Source organism: Oncorhynchus tshawytscha, linkage group LG13 (assembly GCF_018296145.1).
Source record: "Oncorhynchus tshawytscha isolate Ot180627B linkage group LG13, Otsh_v2.0, whole genome shotgun sequence".
Taxonomy (NCBI): Eukaryota; Metazoa; Chordata; class Actinopteri; order Salmoniformes; family Salmonidae; genus Oncorhynchus; species Oncorhynchus tshawytscha.
In genome coordinates, this window is record NC_056441.1 from 46,009,781 (window position 1) to 46,034,309 (window position 24,529).

Genomic DNA, 24,529 nt, shown 5'->3' on the forward strand with positions numbered 1-24,529 from the left:
CGGATGTTTTCACTCACGAGACTCCCAGTTACACAACAAATGTTCCTTTTGTTCAATAAAGATTATTTTTATACCCAAAATACCGACGTTTGTTTGTCGCGTTATCTTCAGAAATCCACAGGAAAGAGAGGTCACGACAACACAGACGTATATTCCAAATAATATCCATAATGTCCACAGAAACACGTCAAATGTTTTTTTTTTTTATAATCAATCCTCATGTTGTTTTTAAAATATATATTCGATAATATATCAACTGAGTGTGTAGGCTTTTCAATAACAGCGGGAGGAACAATGGCGGCTTTACTCAGTTGCGCAAAAACTCACTCTTCCATTTACGCAATGTGATCCTTCACGCTCATTTTTCAAAATAAAAGCCTGAAACTATGTCTAAAGACTGCTGACACCTTAGGGAGGCCATAAAAAAGGAATCTGGTTGATATCCCTTTAAATGGAGGATAGGCTTGCATAGGAACAGAGGTTTCAAAATAAGAGGCACTTCCTGATTGGATTTTCCTCAGGCTTTCGCCTGCAATATCAGTTCTGTTATACTCAGACAATATTTTTACAGTTTTGGAAACTTTCGAGTGTTTTCTATCCTAATCTGACAATTATATGTATATTCTAGTTTAGTGGTTAGAGCATTGGGACTAGTAACCGGAAGGTTGCAAGTTCAAACCCCCAAGCTGACAAGGTACAAATCTGTCGTTCTGCGCCTGAACAGGCAGTTAACCCACTGTTCCTAGGCCGTCATTGAAAATAAGAATTTGTTCTTAACTGACTTGCCTAGTTAAATAAAGGTGAAATAAAAAAAAAATTAAAAAAAGGTTAACTGTCTAAAATGTGAAATTCTCTGCAGTTGTGCTTTTGGATTGCTAAATTAGTAGCTAGTTAGATATCTAGCTAAGAGGTTAGCTTCTTCCAACATCAAGCTTTACCTTAGCTGCAGAGAATATCCTCCTGAATCAAGGGCATCGCTGTCTAATTTTTATTGTGTGCGTGAGGTAAACTGTGTATCATTTGAGTTACTTGTATAACTTCATGAGCTGGAATGCCTGTCCTTAAAATAGTTTAGGTCAGAGACTGTATAAAATGTTCGCAATGCGCTCTTTAGCATTTAGTTAGCATTCCGTATGGGATTTTTCATGTACTTGTTTTAAATTTCTATCAGCATGTTAAATGTGCAACCAGAGGAAAAAGAGCTCTGGACCACCTATACTCCACACACAGACGCATACAAAGCTCTCCCTCGCCCTCCATTTGGTAAATCTGACTATAATTTTATCCTCCTGATTCCTGCTTACAAGCAAAAATTAAAGCAGGAAGCACCCGTGACAAGATCAATGAAAAAAAGTGGTCAGAGGAAGCAGATGCTAAGCTACAGGACTGTTTTGCCAGCACAGACTGGAATATGTTCCGGGATTCCTCCGTTGGCATTGAAGAGTACACCACATCTGTCATTGGCTTCATAAGTAAGTGCATTGATGACGTCGTACCCACAGTGACTGTACGTACATACCCCAACCAGAAGCCATGGATTACAGGCAGCATCCGCACTGAGCTAAAGGCTAGAGCTGCCGCTTTCAAGGAGCGGGAGTCTAACCCAGCCGGAAGCTTATAAGAAATCCTGCTATGCCCTACAAAGAACCATCAAACAGGCAAAGCGTCAATACAGGGCTAAGATCGAATCGTACTACAGCGGCTTTGACGCTCGTCGGATGTGGCAGGTCTTGTGAACCATTACAGAATACAAAGGGAACGCCACCCGAGAGCTCCCCAGTGACACGAGCCTACCAGACGAGCGAAACTACTTCTATGCTTGCTACGAGGGAAATAACACTGAAACATGAATGAGAGCACCAGCTGTTCGGGAAGACTGTGTGATCACGCTTTACCGCAGCGGCTGCAAGTAAGACCTTCAAACAGGTCAACATTCCCAAGGCCGCAGGGCCAGAAGGATTTCCAGGACGTATACTGCGAGTATGCGCTGACCAACTGGCCAGTGCCTTCACTGACATTTTCAACCACTGCCTGTCCGAGTCTGTAATACCAACATGTTTTAAGCAGACCACCATAGTCCCTGTGCTCAAGAACACTAAGGTAACCTGCCTAAACTACTACCGACCCGTAGCACTCACGTCTGTAGCCATGAAGTGCCTTGAAAGGCTGGTCATGGCTCACATCAACACCATCATCCCAGAAACTCTAGACCCACTCCAATTTGCATACCACCACAGCAGATCCACAGATGATGCAATCTCCATTGCACTCCACATTGCCATTTCTCACCTGGACAAAAGGAACACCTATGTGAGAATACTATTCATTGATTACAGCGCAGCGTTCAATACCATAGTGCCCCCAAAGCTCATCAATAAGCTAAGGTCCCTGGGACTAAACACCTCCCTCTACAACTGGATCTTGGACTTCCTGGCGGGCCAACCCCCAGGTGGTAAGGGTAGGTAACACATCTGCCACGTTGATCCTCAACACAGGGGCCCCTCAGGGGTGCGTGCTCAGTCCCCTCCTGTACTTCCCATTCACTCATGACTGCACACCCAGGCACGACTCCAACACCATCATTACATTTGCAGATGACAACAGTGGTAGGCCTGAACACCGACAACGACGAGACAGCCTATAGGCAGGTGGTCAGAGACCTGGCCATGTGGTGCCAGGACAACAACCTCTCAACGTAATCAAGACAAAGGAGATGATTGTGGACTACAGGAAAAGGAGGACCGAGCACGCCCCAATTCTCATCGACGGGGCTGTAGTGGAGCAAGCTGAGAGCTTCAAGCTGAGAGCTTGTCCACATCACCAACAAACTAACATGGTCCAAACACACCAAGACTATCGTGAAGAGGGCACGACAAAGCCTATTCCCCATCAGGAAACTGAAAAAGATTTGACATGGGTCCTCAGATCCTCAAAAGGTTCTACATCTGCACCATCGAGAGCATCCTGACTAGTTGTATCACTGCCCGGTACGGCAACTGCTCTGACTCCGACCGCAAGCAACTACAGAGGGTAGTGCGAAAGGTCCAGGAAATCACTGGGGCAAAGCTTCCTGCCATCCAGGACCTCTATACACCAGGCGGTGTCAGAGAAAGGTCCTACAATTTTTCAAAGACTCCAGCCACCCTAGTCATAGACTGTTCTCTCTGCTACCGCACGGCAAGCAGTACCGGAACGCCAAGTCTAGGTACAAGAGGATTCTAAACAGTTTCTACCCTCAAGCCATAAGACTCCTAAAAATCTAGTCAAATGGTTACCCACACTATTTGCAGTGTCCCCCTCTTTACACCACTGCTACTCACTGTTGTCATCTATGCATAGTCACTTTAATTACACTACCTACATGTACATATTCCCTCAACTAACCGGTACCCCCGCACATTGACTCTGTATCGGTACCCACTTGTATAAAGTCTCACTATTGTTATTTCACTGCTGTTACTTTTATCTCTTTTGTATTGTTTTGAAACTGCATTGTTGGTTAAGGGCTCGTAAGTAAGCATTTCACTGTAAGGTCTACACCTGTTGGATTCGGCGCGTTTGACTAATACAATTTTATTTGATTTCACTCTCCCGAAACGGACAACAAATACAACTGGATTCGTTATCCCTTTCTAGCCCTGCCTCCAGTCCACTTACCGATATTTGAACAAGAGAGCCTCATTGAAATTGCAACAAGCGGTTTTGTGAAAATTGAATTTAATCAGAAGCCACTGCCAGATTTCTGGATAGGGCTGCGCTCAGAGTATCCTGCCTTGGCAAATCGTGCTGTTAAGACACTGATGCCCTTTGCAACCACGTACCTATGGGAGAGTGGATTCTCGGCCCTCACTAAGCATGAGAACTTAATACAGTCAGACTGTGTGTGGAAAATGATTTAAGACTGAGACTCTCCAATACAACCCGACATTGCAGAGTTATGTGCATCCATTCAAGGATGCATTCCCTTCTCATTTACCAGTGGTTATGTAAAAAAAAATATCGAACAAATAAGGTTTTATATGTAAGATGGCTAAATAAAGAGCAAAATTATTGATTATTATATTATTATTTGTGCCCTGGTCCTATAAGAGCTCTTTGTCACTTCCCACAAGCCGCGTTGTGACAAAAACTCACACTCATTCTTATGTTTAATAAATGTATCGTATACTGTGTTTGGCAGGCTTACAATGATGGCAAAAAACAACATTTGAGAGTGCACTGACCCTGGTACGCAGCTGGAGGTTGAATGTTTGAAGGGGTACAGGACTATAAAAAGTTTGGGAACCCTGGTTTAAACAATAACATGGAACTATTGTAGTTTGAATGTGTGTACTAAACCAGAGCATGTCGATATCTAGAGCAAGTGAATAGAAAATATATTTGAATAGGGATCAGTAGATTGTGCACTTATCAAGAGTCAACTCTGATGTAAATTGCACCTACTTGGCATCTCGTCGTCATCCTCACTAACTTCCCCCACCAGTTTTGCGGGACTCTCCTTCTCCTGGTCACTGCCTGCAGCTGCTTTCGCTGGCTGAGCCTCCACCTCATCCTCACTGTCGGAGTGCATTACAGCCTTCCACTTCCCTTTATTCTTGCCGCCTTCCTCTCCATCAGACTCTATCTGCGCTTTGTGTTTGGGCGTCTCAATCTCAGAGTCACTGCGTGCAGACGAGTGTCTGCTCCGGGCTGGGGGCCGATTCTCGTTCTCAGAGTCGCTCCCGGCTGCATCCCGTTTGGTTTCTTTCTCCTCCATGTCGAAGGTGCTGCCTCCGCGTATGGGCCGGGACTCCTCCATGTCGGAGGTGCTGCCTCCGCGTATGGGCCGGGACTCCTCCATGTCGGAGGTGCTGCCTCCGCGTATGGGCCGGGACTCCTCCATGTCGGAGGTGCTGCCTCCGCGTATGGGCGGGGACTCCTCCATGTCGGAGGTGCTGCCTCCGCGTTTGGGCGGGGACTCCTCTATGTCGGAGTCGCTGCCTCCGCGTTTGGGCGGGGACTCCTCTATGTCGGAGGTGCTGCCTCCCCGTTTGGGCGGGGATTCCTCTATGTCGGAGGTGCTGCCTCCCGTTTGGGCGGGGACTCCTCTATGTCGGAGGTGCTGCCTCCCCGTTTGGGCGGGGACTCCTCTATGTCGGAGGTGCTGCCTCCCGTTTGGGCGGGGACTCCTCTATGTCGGAGGTGCTGCCTCCCCGTTTGGGCGGGGACTCCTCTATGTCGGAGGTGCTGCCTCCCCGTTTGGGCGGGGACTCCTCTATGTCGGAGGTGCTGCCTCCCCGTTTGGGCGGGGACTGCTCCTTGTTATCGCTGTCTGCAGGCCCAGGGGCCTCCCCTTCAGAGTCCCTGTCCGCCCGTTCGGGGCACTTGTTGTCTGACCCGCTGGCCACGCCGTTTGTCTCCATGGCCTGAGCAGCTCCCTCACCATCATTATTCTCATCCTGAATAAAAAAAACAGAAATATAAAATGCTTTATAATTCTACAGTTAGGAATGGATACAAGGATCTAGTGTGACCATTTTACTTACATATGTCCCTAAATATTTTGCTGTTCGACCTGACATTTTTATTTAGTGGCCCTAGAAAAATTATTATTATTTTGTGTCAATTATTACCTCATTTTTCATTGTGCTCCTAAATTTCTGTGTGAGCCTACATTTTTCCTTCCAAAAACAGTCAGCATTGAACCATGGGATATTACAGTACCAGTCAATGGTTTGGACACACCTACTCATTCAAAGGTTTTTCTTGATTTTTACTATTTTCTACATTGTAGAATAATAGTGAAGACTTCATAACTATGAAATAACACATATGGAATCATGAAGAATCTCACACTTTTTGTTTACTACAAGTAGCCACCCTTTGCCTTAATGACAACTTTGCACATTCCCACAACCAGCTTCATGAAGCAGTCACCTGGAATGCATTTTAATTAACAGGTGTGACTAGCTACAAATATTGAGATTTTTGGTTCCAACCGTCGTGTATTTGTGAGACGCAGAGTAGGTGAACGGATGATGTACACGTGTGGTTTCTACCGTGAAGCATGGAGGAGGTGGTGTGGGGTGTTTTGCTGGTGACACGGTCAGTGATTTATTTTGAATTCAAGGCACACTTAACCAGCATGGCTACCACAGCGATACGCCATCCCATCTGGTTTGCGCTTAGTGGGACTGTCATTTGTTTTTCAACAGGTCCTGGACTTCCTGACGGGCTGCCCCCAGGCGTTGAAGGTAGGAAACAACATCTCCACTTTGTTGATCCTCAACACTGGGGCCATGCACTCCAACAGACGACAACAGTAGTAGGCTTGATTACCAACAATGACGTGACAGCCTACAGGGAGGAGGTGAGGGCAATTGGAGTGTGGTGTCAGCAAAACAACCTCAAACTCAATGTTAACAAAAACAAAGGAGATGATCATGGACTTCGGGTAACAGCAAAGGGAGCACCCCCCTATCCACATCAACGGGACAGCCGTGGAGAAGGTGGAAAGTTTAGTTCCTCGGCGTACACATCACGGACAAACTGAAATGGTCCACCCACACAGACAGTGTGGTCAAGGCGCAACAGCGCCTCTTCAACCTCAGAAGGCTATGGAAATTTGGCTTGTCACCTAAAACCAGCAAACCTTTTTGTACCGCCTGGTACAGCAACTGCACCGTCCACAACCACAAGGCTCGCCAGAGGGTGGTGCGGTCTGTACAACACATCACCGGGAGCAAACTACCTGCCCACCAGGACACCTACAGCATCCGATGTCACAGGAAGGCCAAAAAGATCTTCAAGGACAACAACCACCCGAGCCACTGCCTCTTCACCCCGCTACCACCCAGAAGGCTGTGCATCAAAGCTGGGCCCGAGACTGAAAAACACCTATCGCAAGGCCATTAGACTGTTAAACAGCCATCATTGACACAGAAAGGATGCTGCCTACATACAGACTCGAAATCATTGGCCACTTCAACAAATGGATCACTAGTGGATGACTGGATCACTTTAATAATGTTTACACATCTTGCATTACTCATCTCATATGGATATACTGTATTTTATACAATCCATTGCATCTTTCCTATGCAGCTTGGTCATTGCTCATCTATATTTATATATGTACATATTCTTATTCCATTCCTTTACTTAGATGTGTGTATTAGGTAGTTGTGGAATTGTTAGATTACATGTTAGATATTGCTGCACTGTCAGAACTTAGAAGCACACGCTTTTTGCTACACTCAATAACATCTGCTAACCATGTGTATGTGACCAATACAATTTGATTTGATTTTGAAACACACCTCCAGGCTGTGTAAGGGCTATTTGACCAAGAAGAAGACTAATGGAATGCAGCATCAGATGACTTGGCATCCACAATCACATGACCTCAACCCAATTGAGATGGTTTGGGATGAGTTGGACCGCAGAGTGAAGGAAAACAGCGAACAAGTAATCAGCATATGTGGAAACTCCTTCAAGACTGTTGGAAAAGCATTCCAGGTGAAGCTGGTTAAGAGAATGCCAAGAGTGTGCAAAGCTGCACCAAGGGTGACTCATTTGAAGCATCTCAAATATAAAATATATTTGATTTGTTTAACACTTTTTTGGTTACTACATGATTCCATATGTGTTATTTCATAGTTTTGATGTCTTCACTATTATTCTACAATGTAGAAAATAGTCAACTTTTGACTGGTACTGTATATTTATTTTTAAATGTTAAATCGGTATGTGCAACATGGTCTGGAAATCAAGAGGGCTTGACCACCATACTGGTTATCTTAACGTCTTGCTTAGATAACTATCCCCTTACCTCAGAGTGGCATGGCTCATTCCTCATCTCCTCTTCCCCATCTGAACCAGGAGCATGTTCGTCCTGTACCGGGGTGCCACCACCATCTACAGGACCAGGACATAACCAACACTTTTTTTGGCATTCCAAAATTAATGTTTACAAATATTAGTATCATATACAACGGACATGAGGACCGTGCACACAATAACAATGATGCAACAGTAACCCTCGTTTTGACACAGCTGGACTACTGCCCAGTTGTGTGGTCAGGTGCCATATAGGGACTTGGGAAAATTACAGCTGACACTTGGGAAAATTACAGCTGACCCTTAAATGTACACGGAGAGCTAACATTAATAATACGCATGTCAATCTCTCATGGCTAAAAGTAGAGGAAAGATTTACTTCATCACTACTTGTTTTTGTAAGAAGTGTTGACAAGAGGAATGCACCGAGCTGTCTGTTTAAACTACTAACACACAGCTCTGACACCCATGCATACCCCACAAGACATACCACCCGAGTGGCCAGAGGGCACACACTTAATGTATTGTGAAACCTGCTGTAAAATGTATTTTAATGTTTAAAATGATATTATAATGTACTTCCTTAGGCTAACGTTAGCAAGCTACAGTATTCAGCGCCGAGCCGGGATCAAAGTAGGTCTTACCAGAGTGGTTCCCGGAGAAGAATTCGTCCTCTTCGCCATCCATTTGTCCGAAGGACACTATGGACAATCAACTCAGTACCTAGGCTCGGCGAATAATCAATTGTATCTGTGGTAATTGAGTCAACGAGAAAATGCAAGTTTCCCGCAACAAGCAATCTGCATCGAAAATGGGCCCTGCTGCTAGCTAGTTAGCAACCACAACTTGAACAATGTCAAGATCCAGCTAAGGAAATAAGACCCACTAGGCAGATGAGTCGGGAAGCTAGCCAGCAATGATAGTGTCTCTGGCCGGTCAACAAATTAAAGCAATAGCTAATTGATCAACATTAGCAAGTAGCTGTATAAAACAGTCCTGCGATGTCCAAAATGGGGTCAAAGGACTGGCGCCGTCATATGCTCATGCGTTCAGTTTAGGTCGCTCATCGAATGACGTACTCTTATGCGCATGTATTTAAAAATTCTTCGAGACTCTTGTTGTACAGTAGGCTACCTTACATTAAAGGAAACGTTTTATTTTTATAACCAAATCTCTCTTTAAAAAAAAATGTAAATAGGGTCCAGACACCTTTCTTGAGATTTCACATGTTTTAGAGAAACATACCCCAAACAGCACTGCCTCACCCTCGTTGTGTTGTATTAGGGGCCCTGAAAAAAACATGAACAAAACACATCAAAACGTCATTTTAGAAACGGCAAATCTCTCAGTATAGTGATGCAGGTCTAGATGTTGTGCACATGAAATTGTATCATTCCAAACTTTATCCGCAATGTTATATTTATTCCCTTTTCCAGCGGTCCCATTTTCCCATTTGCTGCTACAGGTAACTGCCAAAATAACGGAAACACCAACACCTTATAGGGCGTTGAGACACCACAAGCAGCCAGAACAGTTTCAGTGCACCTTGGTATATATTCTACAAGTGCCTGGAACCTCCTGTGCGGAAGCACTCCATGCATTCAATATACACTGCTCAAACAAATAAAGGGAACACTAAAATAACAGATCCTAGATCTGAATGAATGAAATATTATTATTAAATACTTTTTTCTTTACATAGTTGAATGTGCTGACAACAAAATCACACAAAAATTATCAATGGAAATCAAATTTATCAACCCATGGAGGTCTGAATTTGGAGTCACACTCAAAATCAAAGTGGAAAACCACACTACAGTCTGATCCAACATTGATGTAATGTCCTTAAAACAAGTCAAAATGAGGCTCAGTAGTGTGTGTGGCCTCCACGTGCCTGTATGACCTCCCTACAACGCCTGGGCATGCTCCTGATGAGGTGGCGGATGGTCTCCTGAGGGATCTCGTCCCAGACCTGGACTAAAGCATCCGCCAACTCCTGTACAGTTGGTGGATGGAGCGAGACATGATGTCCCAGATGTGCTCAATTGGATTCAGGTCTGGGGAACGGGCGGGTCAGTCCATAGCATCAATGCCTTCCTCTTGCAGGAACTGCTGACACACTCCAGCCACATGAGGTCTAGCATTGTCTTGCATTAGGAGGAACCCAGGGCCAACCGAACCAGCATATGGTCTCACACGGGGTCTGAGGATCTCATCTCGGTACCTAATGGCAGTCAGGCTACCTCTGGCGAGCACATGGAGAAGAAAGAAATGCCACCCCACACCATGACTGACCCACTGCCAAACCGGTCATGCTGGAGGATGTTGCAGGCAGCAGAACGTTCTCCACGGCGTCTCCATACTCTGTCACGTCTGTCACGTGCTCAGTGTGAACCTGCTTTCATCTGTGAAGAGCACAGGGCGCCAGTGGCGAATTTGCCAATCTTGGTGTTCTCTGGCAAATGCCAAACGTCCTGCACGGTGTTGGGGTGTAAGCACCCACCTGTGGACGTCGGGCCCTCATACCACCCTCATGGAGTCTGTTTCTGACCGTTTGAGCAGACACATGCACATTTGTGGTCTGCTGGAGGTCATTTTGCAGGGCTCTGGCAGTGCTCCTCCAGTCCTCCTTGCACAAAGGCGGAGGTAGCGGTCCTGCTGCTGGGTTGTTGCCCTCCTACGGCCTCCTCCACGTCTCCTGATGTACTGGCCTGTCTCCTGGTAGCGCCTCCATACTCTGGACACTACGCTGACAGCCACAGCAAACCTTCTTGCCACAGCTCGCATTGATGTGCCATCCTGGATGAGCTGCACTACCTGAGCCACTTGTGTGGGTTGTAGACTCCATCTCATGCTACCACTAGAGTGAAAGCACCACCAGCATTCAAAAGTGACCAAAACATCAGCCAGGAAGCATAGGAACTGAGAAGTGGTCTGTGGTCACCACCTGCAAAACCACTCCTTTATTGGGGGTGTCTTGCTAATTGCCTATAATTTCAACCTGTTGTCTATTCCATTTGCACAACAGCATGTGACATTTATTGTCAATCAGTGTTGCTTCCTAAGTGGACAGTTTGATTTCGCAGAAGTGTGATTGACTTGGAGTTACACTGTGTTGTTTAAGTGTTCCCTTTATTTTTTTGAGCAGTGTATTTTGTACCCCTCATTTAGTTCAGTGTGTCCTTTATTTTGTTTTTCCTTTATTTACCTGTAAAATGGACAGGGGTATCTCTGGAGTCACAACAAAATGGAATATAAAGTTGTGTATAAAGTTCGGTATGACACAATTTCATGTGTACAACAGCTAAAGACCTGCATCACAATACTGAGAGCTTTGCTGTTTCTAAAATTATGTTGTTTTTTTGTGCCTTTTTCATGTCTTTTTTGGGACCCACATACTACACAACGAGGATGAGGTAGTGATTTGCTGTTTGGGGTCAATTTCTATAAAAGGGGAAATCACAAAATATTTGTCTGGACCTTTCTATAACAATCCATTTACATACAAAATAGAGATTTGTTTGTAAAATATAACTTTTCCATTAAGGACTGTACTCATCATTTACTCATTATTTCAATCACATCTGGGACACTGTGCACCATAATCCAATAAAAACTCAAAACAGTATTGACACATTTTTATTATATCTGACTGTGCCACAGTAAAATCACATATAATAGGCCTATATTTAAGCAATAGGGCCCAAGGGGATGTGGAATATTGGCCATATACCACAAACCCCCAAGATGCCTAATTGCCATTATAAACTGGTTACCAACACAAGTAGAACAGTAAACAAGTATTTCTGCGTCATATTGTCTGATATACACACAGCTGAAATGCTGTTTCAGCCAATTATAATCCAGGACCCAAACTACCCACTTTATAATACATTCTAAATCCCTGCATTCTCGTTTTATAGTTTTGGTCCACTTATTTCCTCTGCAAACAAAAACATAACAATCTTTTATAAGGAGCCATTGCTTTCAATGGGATTGATCCAGACTCAAATTGAAATATTAACTGGGGTGTAATCATTAGTACACACTGTAACAAAAATGTTTCACAACAGAAAATGTTCTGCAATGAAAACGAGAGTTCTTATTGGACAGATTTGGGTAGGTCCCTCCCTGTTTCGTCCTGTTTGGCTCCTAGTGAATACACCCCACATTCAGCAAGAATCAACTGTTCCCTCAGATTACCTGTAAGTAGCAACATGTATAGGCTATTGCATGCAGCAGTTCAGTCAGTAAGTGTAAGTCATCTAATAACATATGAAATATTGGAGTTGCTAATAACAATACATAAATATAATACTTTAGTATTTCAATATGTAACCCTTTTATATTCCTTATTTATGTCCTTTTTGGTCATTACAGCAGACTGTGCAAACACAGTTCATATGCATCCATCCTATGAAACATCCATTCACAAGAATGGGAGCATTCATTCCTTGCGGGTTTAAGGGTCTACTGACCAGTATTCAAGACTGTAACATTTAATATTATAAGTTCTAAACAGGATTGAGATCCTGAGACCGTTTGCTTCCTTGTAGCAGTAGGCCTAGTAGTTTAAGTTTCCTTTTTCTTTGTAAAATGTTCAGGTAACTTTTCTAATAACTTCAAAAGTGTGCCTCAAAACTGAAGCAAGTTAAAAAAAAATGCTTTTACTATGTTCAAGTCAGAATTTGATTTGTTATTTAACTGCTGAGGCACAATGACAACTGTCAGACACTGCAGCCCTGAAGGACCAGAAGGGTGCAACTTTACAGAATGTTTAGATATACTGTAAATGTTTTGTATATATTAGGTGTGAGTCTGTTCTGTAGAACTGAGAGTCATGTCATTTCTACCTGCAACGATGTGAATGTTTCACCTCATTGAATTCACCCCTGGGTTCCCCATTCTTGACCTGAAAAGTGGTAATGACCCTTTTCCTTTATAATTCCCAACCCTAGGTCTCCTCCTCTTTATTTACATGGGAGAATCTCTATTGCATAATCCTTGCGTCCTCTCTCCTCACAACCCATTGGATGAGAATGCCAGAGGCCCCACCCGTCTGATCTTTTCCTCCAATGGCTTTTTAGAAAGAGGCAAGATGAGAGGACACGAGGAGTATGCAATTGAGAGTCTCCCTATGTGTCTTCCTCCTCCTTCTCTGCCTTGTGCTGGTCATTCACCATCCTCTTGTCCTGTCCCTCCGCTTCTCCGCTTCTGCTGAACTGTCGACGGGTCAGTCTTTCTGGATCGTGAGAAGCCATATCACTGAAGTCACGGAAGATGTCTTGAAATGTCTCATCGTCACCTGGAAAGAAACACACAAGCATTTCAGCAACATTTTGTGTTTCGATTAAGGGTTGTGTTTAGTATTTAGCACAGCAAAATAGCATTGTAGGAGTTTTCACATTCAGCACGGACAGAGAAGTCTGGCTGATACCAAAACTCGAAGTCCTCCTGACTTCAGAGTCTAGGGAGGCTGTTAGATGCTGTCAGCACGATGCGTCAATAATGAAGGGGGCTGTGCTTTTACTGGTTTGTTCTTCTCTTCGTCTTTCTCTCTCAAACACCCTCATGGACAGCCTCACACAGCCCCGGAGCACCGCCCTCTTCCTTTACAAATGTTAGATTTTCACATCCAAACAAGAGGTCTCAACGTTTGAGATAGCCAATCAAAGCGTGCTCTATTTCTGAGTGAATATTGCACCAACAAATGAATTCCTGTCCAGACCAGTGGGACACAGCTCTCCCTAGCTGTGTACCACGTGGGTGGCATCAGCCAAGCTACAGACAAATACCACAGAAGGTGAAAGAACAAAGTCTACTCACAAAGTTTAGATAAACATTGTTGGGTCGATTGTTTCACCTCAACTCTGGAAATCGATACGACTTGCAACTCCATGGGAATTGGACTATATGGATAGGGCTAAATTGAAATGTTTCTTACAGAAGAAATATGAAAAGCACATGCATAAACATGGTAGCAATTCCAAGGGAACAGTTTGGAGATTATGGGGAAATTATTAGACCAAAATTGAGGACACAGCAGTTCACCGCAGAACTGTTTTCTGTGCATTTTATACTGAACAAAAATAAAAACGCAACATGCAACAATTACAGTTCATATAAGAAAATCAGTCAATTGAAACAACCACTGGGGAGCCAGGCCCAGTCAATCAGAATGAGTTTTTCCACGCAAAACAGAAATACTCCTCAACACCCCTCTCAGACGATCCCACAAGTGAAGAAGTCGGATGTGGAGGTCCTGGGCTGGCATGGTTACACGTGGTCTGCGGTTGTGAGGCCATTTCGACATACTGCCAAATTCTTTAAAACTATGTTGGAGGCAGCTTAGTGTAAAGAAATAAACATTTAATTCTCTGGCAACAGCTCTGGTTGACATTCCTTCAGTCAGCATGCGAGTTGTATCTCCCTCAAAACTTGTGGCATTGTGTTGTGCTACAAAATTGCACATTTTAGAGTGGCCTTTTATTGTCCCCAGCACAATTACTGCTGTTGTTTACGCAATCCAAAAACGTCCCATTATAAATGGCAATCTGGGTCAGGTGGGCATAATTTTGAAAGCTTGTTCTATTGCCAACATGACTAGTTAAGTTATAAAATACAATCTTAAAAAGGAGTCATAAAGGAGTCATGCGTGCATTTAGGTGCATGTTCTGCCGCAAATTTTCGTCACAATAGACAAACATTGGCTCATTCTGTTTATAACAACCTAGGGTATGAATCCATGTCATCTTGTAACTGTACATCAACATAGTGATCATAAATGTAGACACTGTATATGCCCATGAGTTTTATGGAAATGTGAAGTACACATTTGGATTCACAGGTGTTTGGCTTGCTTGTATGACATCACAGCGGTATTTATTATAATACTAAACGTCTCATCTTTCAAAAATACACTTAAAATACCTCTTAATTTACAGCATTCCCCTCACTCAGACAACAAAACATTTGCAAAAGTTGCCCAATTAGTGGGAAGGATGGGGGCAACTTCTTGTCACGTGTGGTGCTCAAGTTCAGAAAAGTTGACAGGTCAAAACCCATACAGAGCTGTGAAGTGGAGGCCCTGAGCTCTGATGTCATGTATAGCATGTTACTGGGCAGCCACTGCGTTCCAATTTAGGCTCTTCTCAGTTAACATATCTTCCATTTTCAACCCGTATGTATACAGGTTTCTCACAGGCGAGAAACAAATAAAAGGTATCAGCATTTTATTAAACATTAACATAGTGAATGTTACCCATAGATCCAAAGAATCCCTCTGAGTCTCTCATCTCTTCATTCATGCGAGCCATTCGTAGTCTGGAAAACAGTCCCCAAAAAATACAGGCCATTAACAAACTACCACAAAGCTTCTACTTTTTCTGCATTTCAGAGTGGATTTACTTACAGGGTTACAATATCGGCATGTGCTGTCTCTATGGCAATGGCGAGTGGGTCCTGCCCCCTCTCGTCAACTGCATACTGATTGGCTCCCTTTTTTAGAAGTAGACACACTTGCCTGTGAGAAACATGATACACACGTTATTCATTTGCAACCACCAAACAGATTTTAACCAATCATAGACTGATATACTATAGCCCAAGACATCAGTGGTTCTCAAAGTGGTACTGCAAGGGGTCAGCAACCAAATTATTTAAAAAAATAAGAAAAGGGGCCAGATACTTGGTTAGTCTGATCATGCACTGCAGAAATCATAGTAAAACTCTTTGCATGCTTTTTTATTGAATTCTCAAGTAGGAGTTGTGTTCTGATTATGAAGGGGTCCCGGAGGAATTTGCCATCACAAAAGGGGTCCCTGACCCCAAAAACTTAAGAGAACCCCTGGCCTGACCTGGAAGTACTTCTTCTACTGCTATATGTAGACCAAGGACTTTACCCTGACCATAAACTCTGGGTCCAAGTTACAGGCACTGTTCCAATAGCATACCAGTTAAAACGAAGCTACGTTTTGGGCATGCATAGTGTAGATATTGTAAAATAGCCAGCCATAGTCTATGGTGTTGCTCATCCCTGCTCTATATACTGTATTCCCTGACTGTGTTATGGTTGGACAATGTTATCGCCCCTATTGGCCAAAAAGTGAAACAGATTTATGTGTGTCTTTGTGACACATGTCATGATGGAGCAAAGTGTCAGTCAAATGGGCCGTCTCACAGTAGTGAGTTATAAATCATGTGCTGAATAGAAGCAAAGTCTACCGTCTTTAGAACTGGATAATAATCGCTTTAGGACTATTTGCCTCCTCCTCTCTTAATATTGTTTGTTCTATCGCTCTCATAAAGCTGTGATTGAGAATAGCCTACGCCTAGGTCCTATAGACTCCGACTTTCATTCGTGTTCCTTTTTAAAGCGTCAACCTTCTTAGGCTATTTGAATATTTGGGATATAGGCTACTGTATATCATTCTAACTTGTCTTAAAGCTTTTATGATAGGCCTAGTAGGAGGATAGGTTATTGGCCATGGAGGGTCAGGTGGTTTTCTGACCCACACAGATCATTTATTTCCAACGGTCTTGACATTCAGGCTACCTAGCTGTCAATCATCGTCAATAGACGATACTATAGTAATATTGCCCAACCCTAGACTGTGTGAAAGCATTGGTGTGAATTAAACAGAACTCTATTCAACACCATACATATACTGTATATGTAACTGATGTATCTCTATGGGTGTGACCCTCACCCTGTGTGGCCCCAGGTGGCTGCAGTGTGAAGGGCACCTTGGCCACGCTGGTCACGGTAGTTTACATTGGCTCCATTCTGCAGTAGGAACTCACAGGCCGATAGGGAGCCCTGCAGACAGACAGAAAATGTAAGACAAGTGCACACCCCATGTTTATGGCCCTGAAGTTTAAAAAAAATACACATAAAACAAACTACCTAGTCAGGATAAACTTGGGGGCCTACCATGCTAAAGTATAAATATAACCCAATCTATGTCAAACAGACTTAGCAATATTACATTGTCATGATGTTGCAGATAAGCATGATGCATCACGATGCACTCAAGAGTATCACAGAATAGCTGCCCATCTGCATCGGTGCACTTCAATAGCGTCAATGTGATAACTGCAAAACCGAAACAGCAGAGAAGTTTAGCCCTGGGATTGAATGTCCTTAGCAGCTTGATATTGCTGATTACTTTGTGCATCGCTGACTGTACCTTTAAGTAATGTCCATGGCGCTACTCACCCCAAAAGTTGAGCCAATGAGAGCAGTGCGTCCCTCCTCCTCAGCGTGGCTCCAGTTCACCTCTGCACCCTGCGCCAACGCTGATGCCATGGTGACCAGGTCCCCTTGGAAAGCAGCCTGGTACAACTGGCGCCCTGCATTCTCCCTCCCAATCTCTACAGTAACAATAATAGCGTCATTGAAAGAGGACTGGACTGAGAGGAAATTTAGGAGTTGGACTCATTAAATTCACACAGAGACACACAATCAACATCAAACCCCTGCAGAGCTGAGTAGTACGATAGGGACCTACGTGTTTCAGGCGAGCTGGCATCCTTCACAAATCTTTTCTCCACATATTTCTCTTTAATCCATGTCTCTTTCTCTGGGCTGAAAGAAAGAGAGAATAACTGTTAAAGCAGGGGACTGTGCAGGGAGTTATTTTAGTAGTTTTGTTTCTAATCGAACATTGTAAAGCCCCATGTGAAGTCTTTTGAAACCTACTCCAGTGTTCACTCTTAGAAAAAAATAGTTCCATGTAGAACCCTGTGGAAAGGGTTCTACCTAGAACCTAAAAGGGTTCTTCAAAGGGTTCTCCCATGGGGACAGCCAAAGAACCCTTTTAGGTTCTAGATGGAACCTTTCTAAGAGTTCAGCTCATTCAGTGTAGCTCTTTTATAATCAATGCCTTTCAATTGATGGAGTAAGTCTCTTTCAATCGGAACAGACTAATATAAGGGGTTTTATTTTAGTCCAAAATAGCGAAGTAATGGGAATATAAGGGGTTTGACAGTGTTGCCAAAGAAACGGTTGCGAAATGCTTACCGAGGGCTGCCAGCACTAGGCTTTACTCTGCCCTCTGCTGCACACCTGGACTCATATATCCCATTGATGACATCATTACCCAGACCACACAGCAGCTGCAGAGTAGAACAGAGCAGAAGAGTTAAGAAACTAACCTCATACTTAGGGGCCCTTCGTTTTTTCCTGACCATGAGCTCTGACCAGTAAAACTCTTGGCCCTAGGTATAGCCAGCTGGTCATGCAGTCAGGAAAATCTCAGGGCTACTACTCATAATTGTAATATTTTATCTTGAGCTACTCAACTTTAATTTGTAACATGTATGTGAGACTTCTGCTACAGTACCTTCAGCTGTTCGGGATCCCAGGAGTCTAGGGTGAGAGATCGCACTTTGGAGAGATGGACCCCGAGGCTCCTGTTAAAAAAACACAACACAACAGAAACATGGTGGTCAGTAACACTGGTCTTGGGAAGTTCCAGGGGGACTGACAGGACTTCCAGCCTAGCACTAACACACCTGATTCAACTAATCAAGGTATGTGTGAGACCTTGATCTGTAAAATGAGGTGTGAAAGTGCTGGACTGGAACAAAAGCCTGCACGCCCTATAGTCCTGTCAGTCCCCCAGGACTATAAACACCACACACTAGCAAGGCAGTACCTGTGGATGCCGGAGCACTCGATGCACATGGTGATACCCAGGTTGACGCTGGCCCAGCGTGGCTCCTCCTCACTGCAGTCGCAGCAGCGGTGGTTCCCCGGACTTTGGAGGGCCACAACCAACGCTGCAGGCCTTTGAGGAGGCTGTCCTGGCTGGGGGTCTGAGGGGCTCTGGAGGGGCAGAGGGCTTTCTTTGGGCTGGGCACACAGAGAGGCATAGTTAGAATGTATTTGCCTAGATATTCCTTAATAAGTCAATAGGACACTGACGGTATGCTGTTTTGTTTAGTTAAATGTGACTTTGTTTTTGTTTTCTTTGGCCAATTTTTATTTTATACAAAAATCTAAGTGCTCGACAATTGTAGTTAAATATTGTAGCATGGAAAATCTGTTAATGTGTCTGTAAGCTTGTCTGAGTTGTAAATACCTGAGGCTGCTGGGACTCCACTCTCTCGCGGTAGGCCATGTCTATGCTCCCTTGAACGGCACTGATCCAAGCCTGCTTCAGCTCCTCTGAGTCAGCCTGGAGGGCACAGCATCTGGGCAGAGGAAGACAGACAGGTCAATGAGGGATAACTTGGACTTGAGCTCTGCTTTAATGCAATGCGTCACATGCAAAATATAACTAAAATATTTCCACTGTATCTGAAATCAGCTGCGAAGATTGCACTGTTAAATCTTCAATGACTTGAGTTTTTATTATCTCACAGATAAAGCCTCACGGAGATACATTTAAACAACATTTGGTGGAAAACTTCAGAAAAAATGTAAATAGAACAAAAAATATAGAAATTAAAACTTGCTTAGCTACTTTTTAACAGAAACCAGCTCAAAACTGAAGCGGCGGTCAATGCTGTCCAGAGACTTCACCGCACACAGCCTGAGGTCATCAAACAGCGACACAGGCTCCTCCTACAGGAAGATAACTGTCAATCACAACTATTCAAGGACACAAAAATGTCTGTAATAAAATTCTGCAGTACAACTATAATAAATTATTGCTCAAAAGACCAAATAAATACATAAATAAACTGTCCTACCTTATGGGACTTTGTGTATACCAATTGGTTGTCTTTAATGGAAAACCAGCATCTACAGCAAGATTTGAGATTTAGTGACGTGTTGAATACAGGGGAGTAATTAACTGCCATTGTGTGACATAAGTTGTAAGGTATCACAGTAAAGAATTTGTGTTACTCTCACTCACCTCTTCCATGTCTTGTTCTTTCTCCGAGATCTTTTGAAGAGGTAGCCCTGTATGGTTTCCCCACCATCAGGACAGGAACTTAGTATGGGCTCCCCTGAGGCATCCTGGACACAAACACACACATTTGTGTTAGTTAAGTGATAATCCTTCAGTAACTGTGAGCGTCTGGCATCTGATGATAACACTCACTCTCTGCTGGACCAGTAGGTGGGTATTCTCCAGGTCCTTTCTTTTAGCTGTACATTCAGTCGAGAGCTGGGCGAGCTGTCAAGAGGCATATTATCAGAAATCCCAATGAACCAGTAGACAATGATATTGGCAGCCTCATTCTGGACTATATACTCCCTGAGTGGCAGGCACAAGCCCAGATAGGGCTCAACCAGTGCCAGAGCACCTGCCCTTTTGACCTCCTCTGAAAAAATGTCCTCCTCGCTCAGAATTTTTTAATGACTTTTTAAATTGTATTTTTAGTCTCTTTTCAATATTTAATTTTAAATGTAACACATTTCACATTAAACTAGCTAATTTAATTAACTATTGGGAAAAATCCCCCTCCTCACCCTCCAGTTTAAAGAGCGCACGTCTGACTTCTGTATGCAATCAGTGGCCACTGACACAGAACGGAGAGTATGTCCTTTTTTGTTGTTGTTGAGAACCAGAATATATATATATTTTTTACAGTCAAGCCAGGTACTTTTAGCTACAGAGTTTTTCCTGGTCAGGTCGCGTGGTCAGTAAAAACTCCTCTCCCTAGTTATAGTGACTTTCCCTCAACTAACAATCACATCGTCTAGTCTGTCACTGTAGTCTCACCTGTGCGGCCATGGACTTCATAGTGGGCTCCAAGTCTCTCAGCAAGTCAAAGCCTTGGTGGAAGAAGGTATACTGGGCATGGAAGTAGGAGAACACCTGAAACAAACAATATAGGAATGACTGATCAACCAATTCTACATCTACATCTGACATGCCCACTCTCCAATGTTCTTCCCAATTCACATTTTAATTATTTATTGTCATTCATTACACTGAGTTCACCTGGGTATTTAACTACGTTTGCATTTAAGATCACCCACTACAGCTTAGAAACTGGGACTCACAGAATTTAGGATGTCCAGCTTCTGCTGGGCCTTGAAGTTATTCAGCTGCAAGAAGAGCAATGGATAAAAGGACAAATTAACAAAAACAATGCAAGCCACAATCTAAAAATCTGTTGAACTTCACAAAATGAATTTCAAGGCATTGAACGTATTAATATGACCTCACCAATCACTGAAGAAACCTAAATGAATGCCGTAACTCCGTTAACTCTGGGTTCTGTTTATTAGGCACCAAATTGAAGAACATGGACTGAAACAAGGAGGGACTTCCTTCACTTATCCAATAAGAAACGCTCATATTTTGTTTTCTGTTGCATTTATTATTACTTTAATTCCACCTTAATGAACACGACCCCAGGACTCATCCTTGTCATTAATAGCCGTCCTAAAATGCATGTTTGCTAATGTCTAGCCATGTCATGGGTTGTCTGGTTATGCGCCGGCCTGTTTATGATGACATACAGTATCTGTTCCTGCTCTGTTAGACGTACCTAAACGTGTTCTCTCACCTGCTTACTCAAACCTTAAACAAATAAACCCCTCCCGCTGTTCCAGGATGTCTTTGCCAGTGAGTCCTTTGTCGTCTGAGTTCTCTGCTAAATAGTCTCTGCTGGGAATGCCCTACTTCAGCAGCCATCATCTGCTCTCTGAGGAATCACACATTCGTTCAATTTCTAATCTGGCCCTCATACCATCATCGTAACCTAATCATCTCCCTTCATTCCCTCTCCTCCCCCCCTGTAACTATTCCCTAAGTCATTGCGGTAAATGAGAATGTGTTCTCGGGTAAACTTACCTGCTAAAATAAAGGTAAAATAAAAAAGAAGTGTACTGAGTGTACTTTACACTATGAGCAGAATGAAAAGAATCATCTAAGTAAGAATTACCTGAGTGCTACTCACTCCGCTAACAATTCCTATCCTGTGTAAACATCCCTAATCCCAAGTAGGGTTGCAAAATTCCAGAAAATGTCTCCAAAGTTCGCAGGTATTTTCAGAATTCCGGGCTGGAGACTTTTAACACCTTTCCGAAATTTTGCAACCCTAATTAGTACCTCCTCAAACTAAATTTGACTATAACTACCAGTTTATTTTCCAATTGTATGTATTGATCTGTGGTTATGCATCTGGCTATTGCATTTACCTGCAAGCAGTAATCAAGGGCAAAGTGCTGGTGACATTTGCGTGTGGCCAACAGAAGATGGCTGGCGCGCTCTGCATCGGTGACTTTGTGGCGGTATACCTGGGCATTTTTCACCGCCGCCGTCTCCAGATCCTCCCCAATCCGCACAAACTCCTTCCTAGTCTCTCCTAGCTGGGGTATGAACCTAAATGACAAAGACACAAAGGACATTTATAGTGCATTATGATGCAGTTATAATGCATTGTAAAACTTGTCATGAGCATACATGACCCCCGTACACGGTCTTATAATTATCTCTTCTTCTTTTGTCACATACACCTGTTAGGTGTAGTGAAATGTGTTGTTTTACAGGGTCAGCCATAGTAGTATGGTGCCCCTGTAACAAATTAGGTTTAAGTGCCTTGCTCAAGGGCATCGAGAGATTTTTCATCTTGTCGGCTCGAGTATTCGAACCAGCAGTTACTGGCCCAACGCTCTTACCGCTAGGTTACCCTAATGATAATGATCCTGACTAGATTCCAGACATTTTGAGTAAGTTGAAATATCGAGAGACCTAAGCCTTATTATAAGACATTATTAAGGCTCATGCTTATAACAAGTTATAAGTGCACCTGTGTGTGTGTGTTTGTGTGTGTGCGCAAGGCAACATACTGTGTGAGAAGGTTTGACAGCTGCTGATTGATAGCTCTTTGCGTCTGGTCAAACAGCACCTAAAGGCGGGAGAGAACCACTAGGAGAGTAAAACCTGCGCTGACTAAAGCACATAACAAGTGGACAACAATCATCCGTCTCAAGTGGAACTCAACTCACAGTATGAAAGTTGATCATCTCCTGTAGTCCTTGAATGAACTGACTCATGCAGTTCTATGAGGATAGAAGAGTAGAATGCAACAGACATCAATTTAGTGATAATAAAACAGAACCAAATTCCAATTTTAGCCTAATGATTTGTGTCCCTTATAATTGCCCCAAGCCCTTCTTTCCTACATTTTAACCCTCTCCCTGTTCATACATACCATGATGACGCTGTCACGTTTGTGATACGTGGAGAACTCGGCCAGTCCGGCGAGGAAATGCTGATTTGCTGTGTTGTATGCTTGCCCTGATTCAACCATCTTGCCACAGAGCTTCATCACCTGCATCAGGAGGTATACACACTCAGATATTTATGACTTACAATTGACATCACTGCAGAAGCAAAATCATCATGCTGCTTGCTACATTTTCAGAGCACAAAGAACTTTGCACCTTTTCCACTTGACTCTGCAGCTCTGCAACATCAGTTTGACACTTATCCAGGGTAAGCCTGAGCAAAACCAATAAAAACAGATTATTCCCCAGTCTTCAGAAACTCACCATCAGAGCTATGAAATGCACCATATTGTCATAGTGTTATATTGTTTAAAATCATCCAGACCAGTGTTGTGACAGGTAGAGGAGCAAGGAGTTTTTCCAAGCCCTAGTGAAGGTTACCAACCTAAATGCAGGTGAGTCCTGGATGCATTCTTCATAGTCCAAGAATGAATCCATTTTGGCTGCGATTTCTCTTCAGTATAACGGTAGCTGGCTAATAACTTTGACAAAATTATTCAATGCAATGGGGAGACCTAGATAGCATTAAGCTAGCTAATACCGTTAAGCTAGCTATGTTTATAAACTGTCTATGCTATTCATGATACAGATTTAAAGTCACAGCTTGCATCACTAACAGTGACAATAACATAACCAGTTGCTACAATTATAAAGAATAAAACAAAATGTAATTGACATGTTCAGTAGCTAGTGCATTAGCGGCATGCCTATCATTAGCCTTCGAGTAAAGGATAGCCTAAAGCTAGCCAGCTAGGTGTCCTTCCTTGAAAGACGATCGATGGGATGTGAAAAAAATGTCATTCGTTTTTCTGAACACGAGCGGCAATGCCCGCTTACAACAAGTTATGGACTGCATGAGCGTGTAACAGCTCAACAGAATTTTAGATATGTCCCTTTGTAATAACTAACTATAAATACTAATCTCAAACAGCTGTCTCCGCATACATGCAAGATGTTGCCAATCGCTTTTTGTAAATATCCGATGACTATATTTCTGCTAGCGGCACTAACGATGACGTCACGTTCTTATGATAATGAGGAAACCTTCAAAGTAAAAGCCCCTAATTTCAAAACATTGCAAGGTGGATAAATCATTCTAAAGATAATACATTTGAATTCATTTCGATTTTTATTGTGCTTCTTAGCAAATGCAAGAAGGAATTTATGGAAAATATATGTTTTTAAAAACATTTTCAGACCACTGTTGAAAAATAAAAATTTTAGACTGGCATGGTGTTATAATGAAAAAACTATTATTTGTGCCAGTTTCAAAGTGGAGTTGGAAGTACTCATTAGAGTTTGTAGAATCTATATATTGTGTCATTTCATAGGGTACTGAATCATATGGAGTGTTGCTAGCCTTTTACTCCACCCATTGCATAGGCCACAATGAAAATCACTGTATATGCATTACATATAGGCTTATATAGAAAAAAACGGTTGTTTGTGCAGATGTAAAAGTGGGGTTGAGAGTACTCATTAGAGTTTGTAGAATCTATATATAGTGTCATTTCA

At 43.1% G+C, this 24,529-nt stretch overlaps 2 protein-coding genes across 4 annotated transcripts in view; both read right to left on the reverse strand.

The window, feature by feature from the left end:
• Window positions 1–8,882, reverse strand: part of LOC112265005 (protein IWS1 homolog) — a 32,310-nt gene extending 23,428 nt beyond the window's left edge. The window contains 4 exon segments of the mRNA XM_024441982.2: window positions 4,444–5,134; window positions 5,136–5,438; window positions 7,811–7,896; window positions 8,463–8,882. Coding sequence (XP_024297750.2) covers window positions 4,444–5,134; window positions 5,136–5,438; window positions 7,811–7,896; window positions 8,463–8,505 — 1,123 coding nt within the window. The 5' untranslated portion in view covers window positions 8,506–8,882.
• A 2,559-nt stretch (window positions 8,883–11,441) lies between these two features.
• On the reverse strand, window positions 11,442–24,026 carry zgc:162872 (BAR_ACAPs and ArfGap_ACAP domain-containing protein). Of its 3 annotated transcripts, none has more exons than XM_024441986.1 (22): window positions 23,400–24,026; window positions 23,171–23,228; window positions 22,939–23,058; window positions 22,733–22,786; window positions 22,574–22,632; window positions 22,022–22,106; window positions 20,780–20,824; window positions 20,496–20,591; window positions 19,872–19,946; window positions 19,683–19,786; window positions 19,516–19,567; window positions 19,287–19,387; window positions 18,903–19,014; window positions 18,477–18,673; window positions 18,162–18,231; window positions 17,840–17,934; window positions 17,328–17,404; window positions 17,036–17,190; window positions 16,527–16,636; window positions 15,230–15,340; window positions 15,080–15,141; window positions 11,442–13,123 (listed from the first exon to the last, which is right to left on the reverse strand). In XM_024441986.1, exons 1-22 carry the CDS (start codon window positions 23,450–23,452, stop codon window positions 12,954–12,956), a joined length of 2,061 nt encoding a protein of 686 aa, XP_024297754.1. In that variant the 5' UTR covers window positions 23,453–24,026; the 3' UTR covers window positions 11,442–12,953. The 3 variants fall into 3 exon arrangements, with proteins under 3 accessions (XP_024297754.1, XP_024297753.1, XP_024297756.1); XM_024441985.1 differs by having other exon boundaries at window positions 21,923–22,106; XM_024441988.1 differs by lacking the exons at window positions 11,442–13,123; window positions 15,080–15,141; window positions 15,230–15,340 and having other exon boundaries at window positions 16,523–16,636; window positions 21,923–22,106.
• Window positions 24,027–24,529: the final 503 nt, after the last annotated feature.

What these genes read in the sequence shown, in the direction of transcription:
- zgc:162872 (XM_024441985.1), bottom strand. Translation starts at nt 23,452, where the DNA reads ATGGATTCATTCTTGGACTATGAAGAATGCATCCAGGACTCACCTGCA. An exon ending in AGATGATCAACTTTCATACT is followed by an intron (nt 22,633 to 22,732) that starts GTGAGTTGAGTT and finishes TCCCGCCTTTAG; the next exon opens with GTGCTGTTTGACCAGACGCA. An exon ending in AGCTGGACATCCTAAATTCT is followed by an intron (nt 20,592 to 20,779) that starts GTGAGTCCCAGT and finishes TGTTTGTTTCAG; the next exon opens with GTGTTCTCCTACTTCCATGC.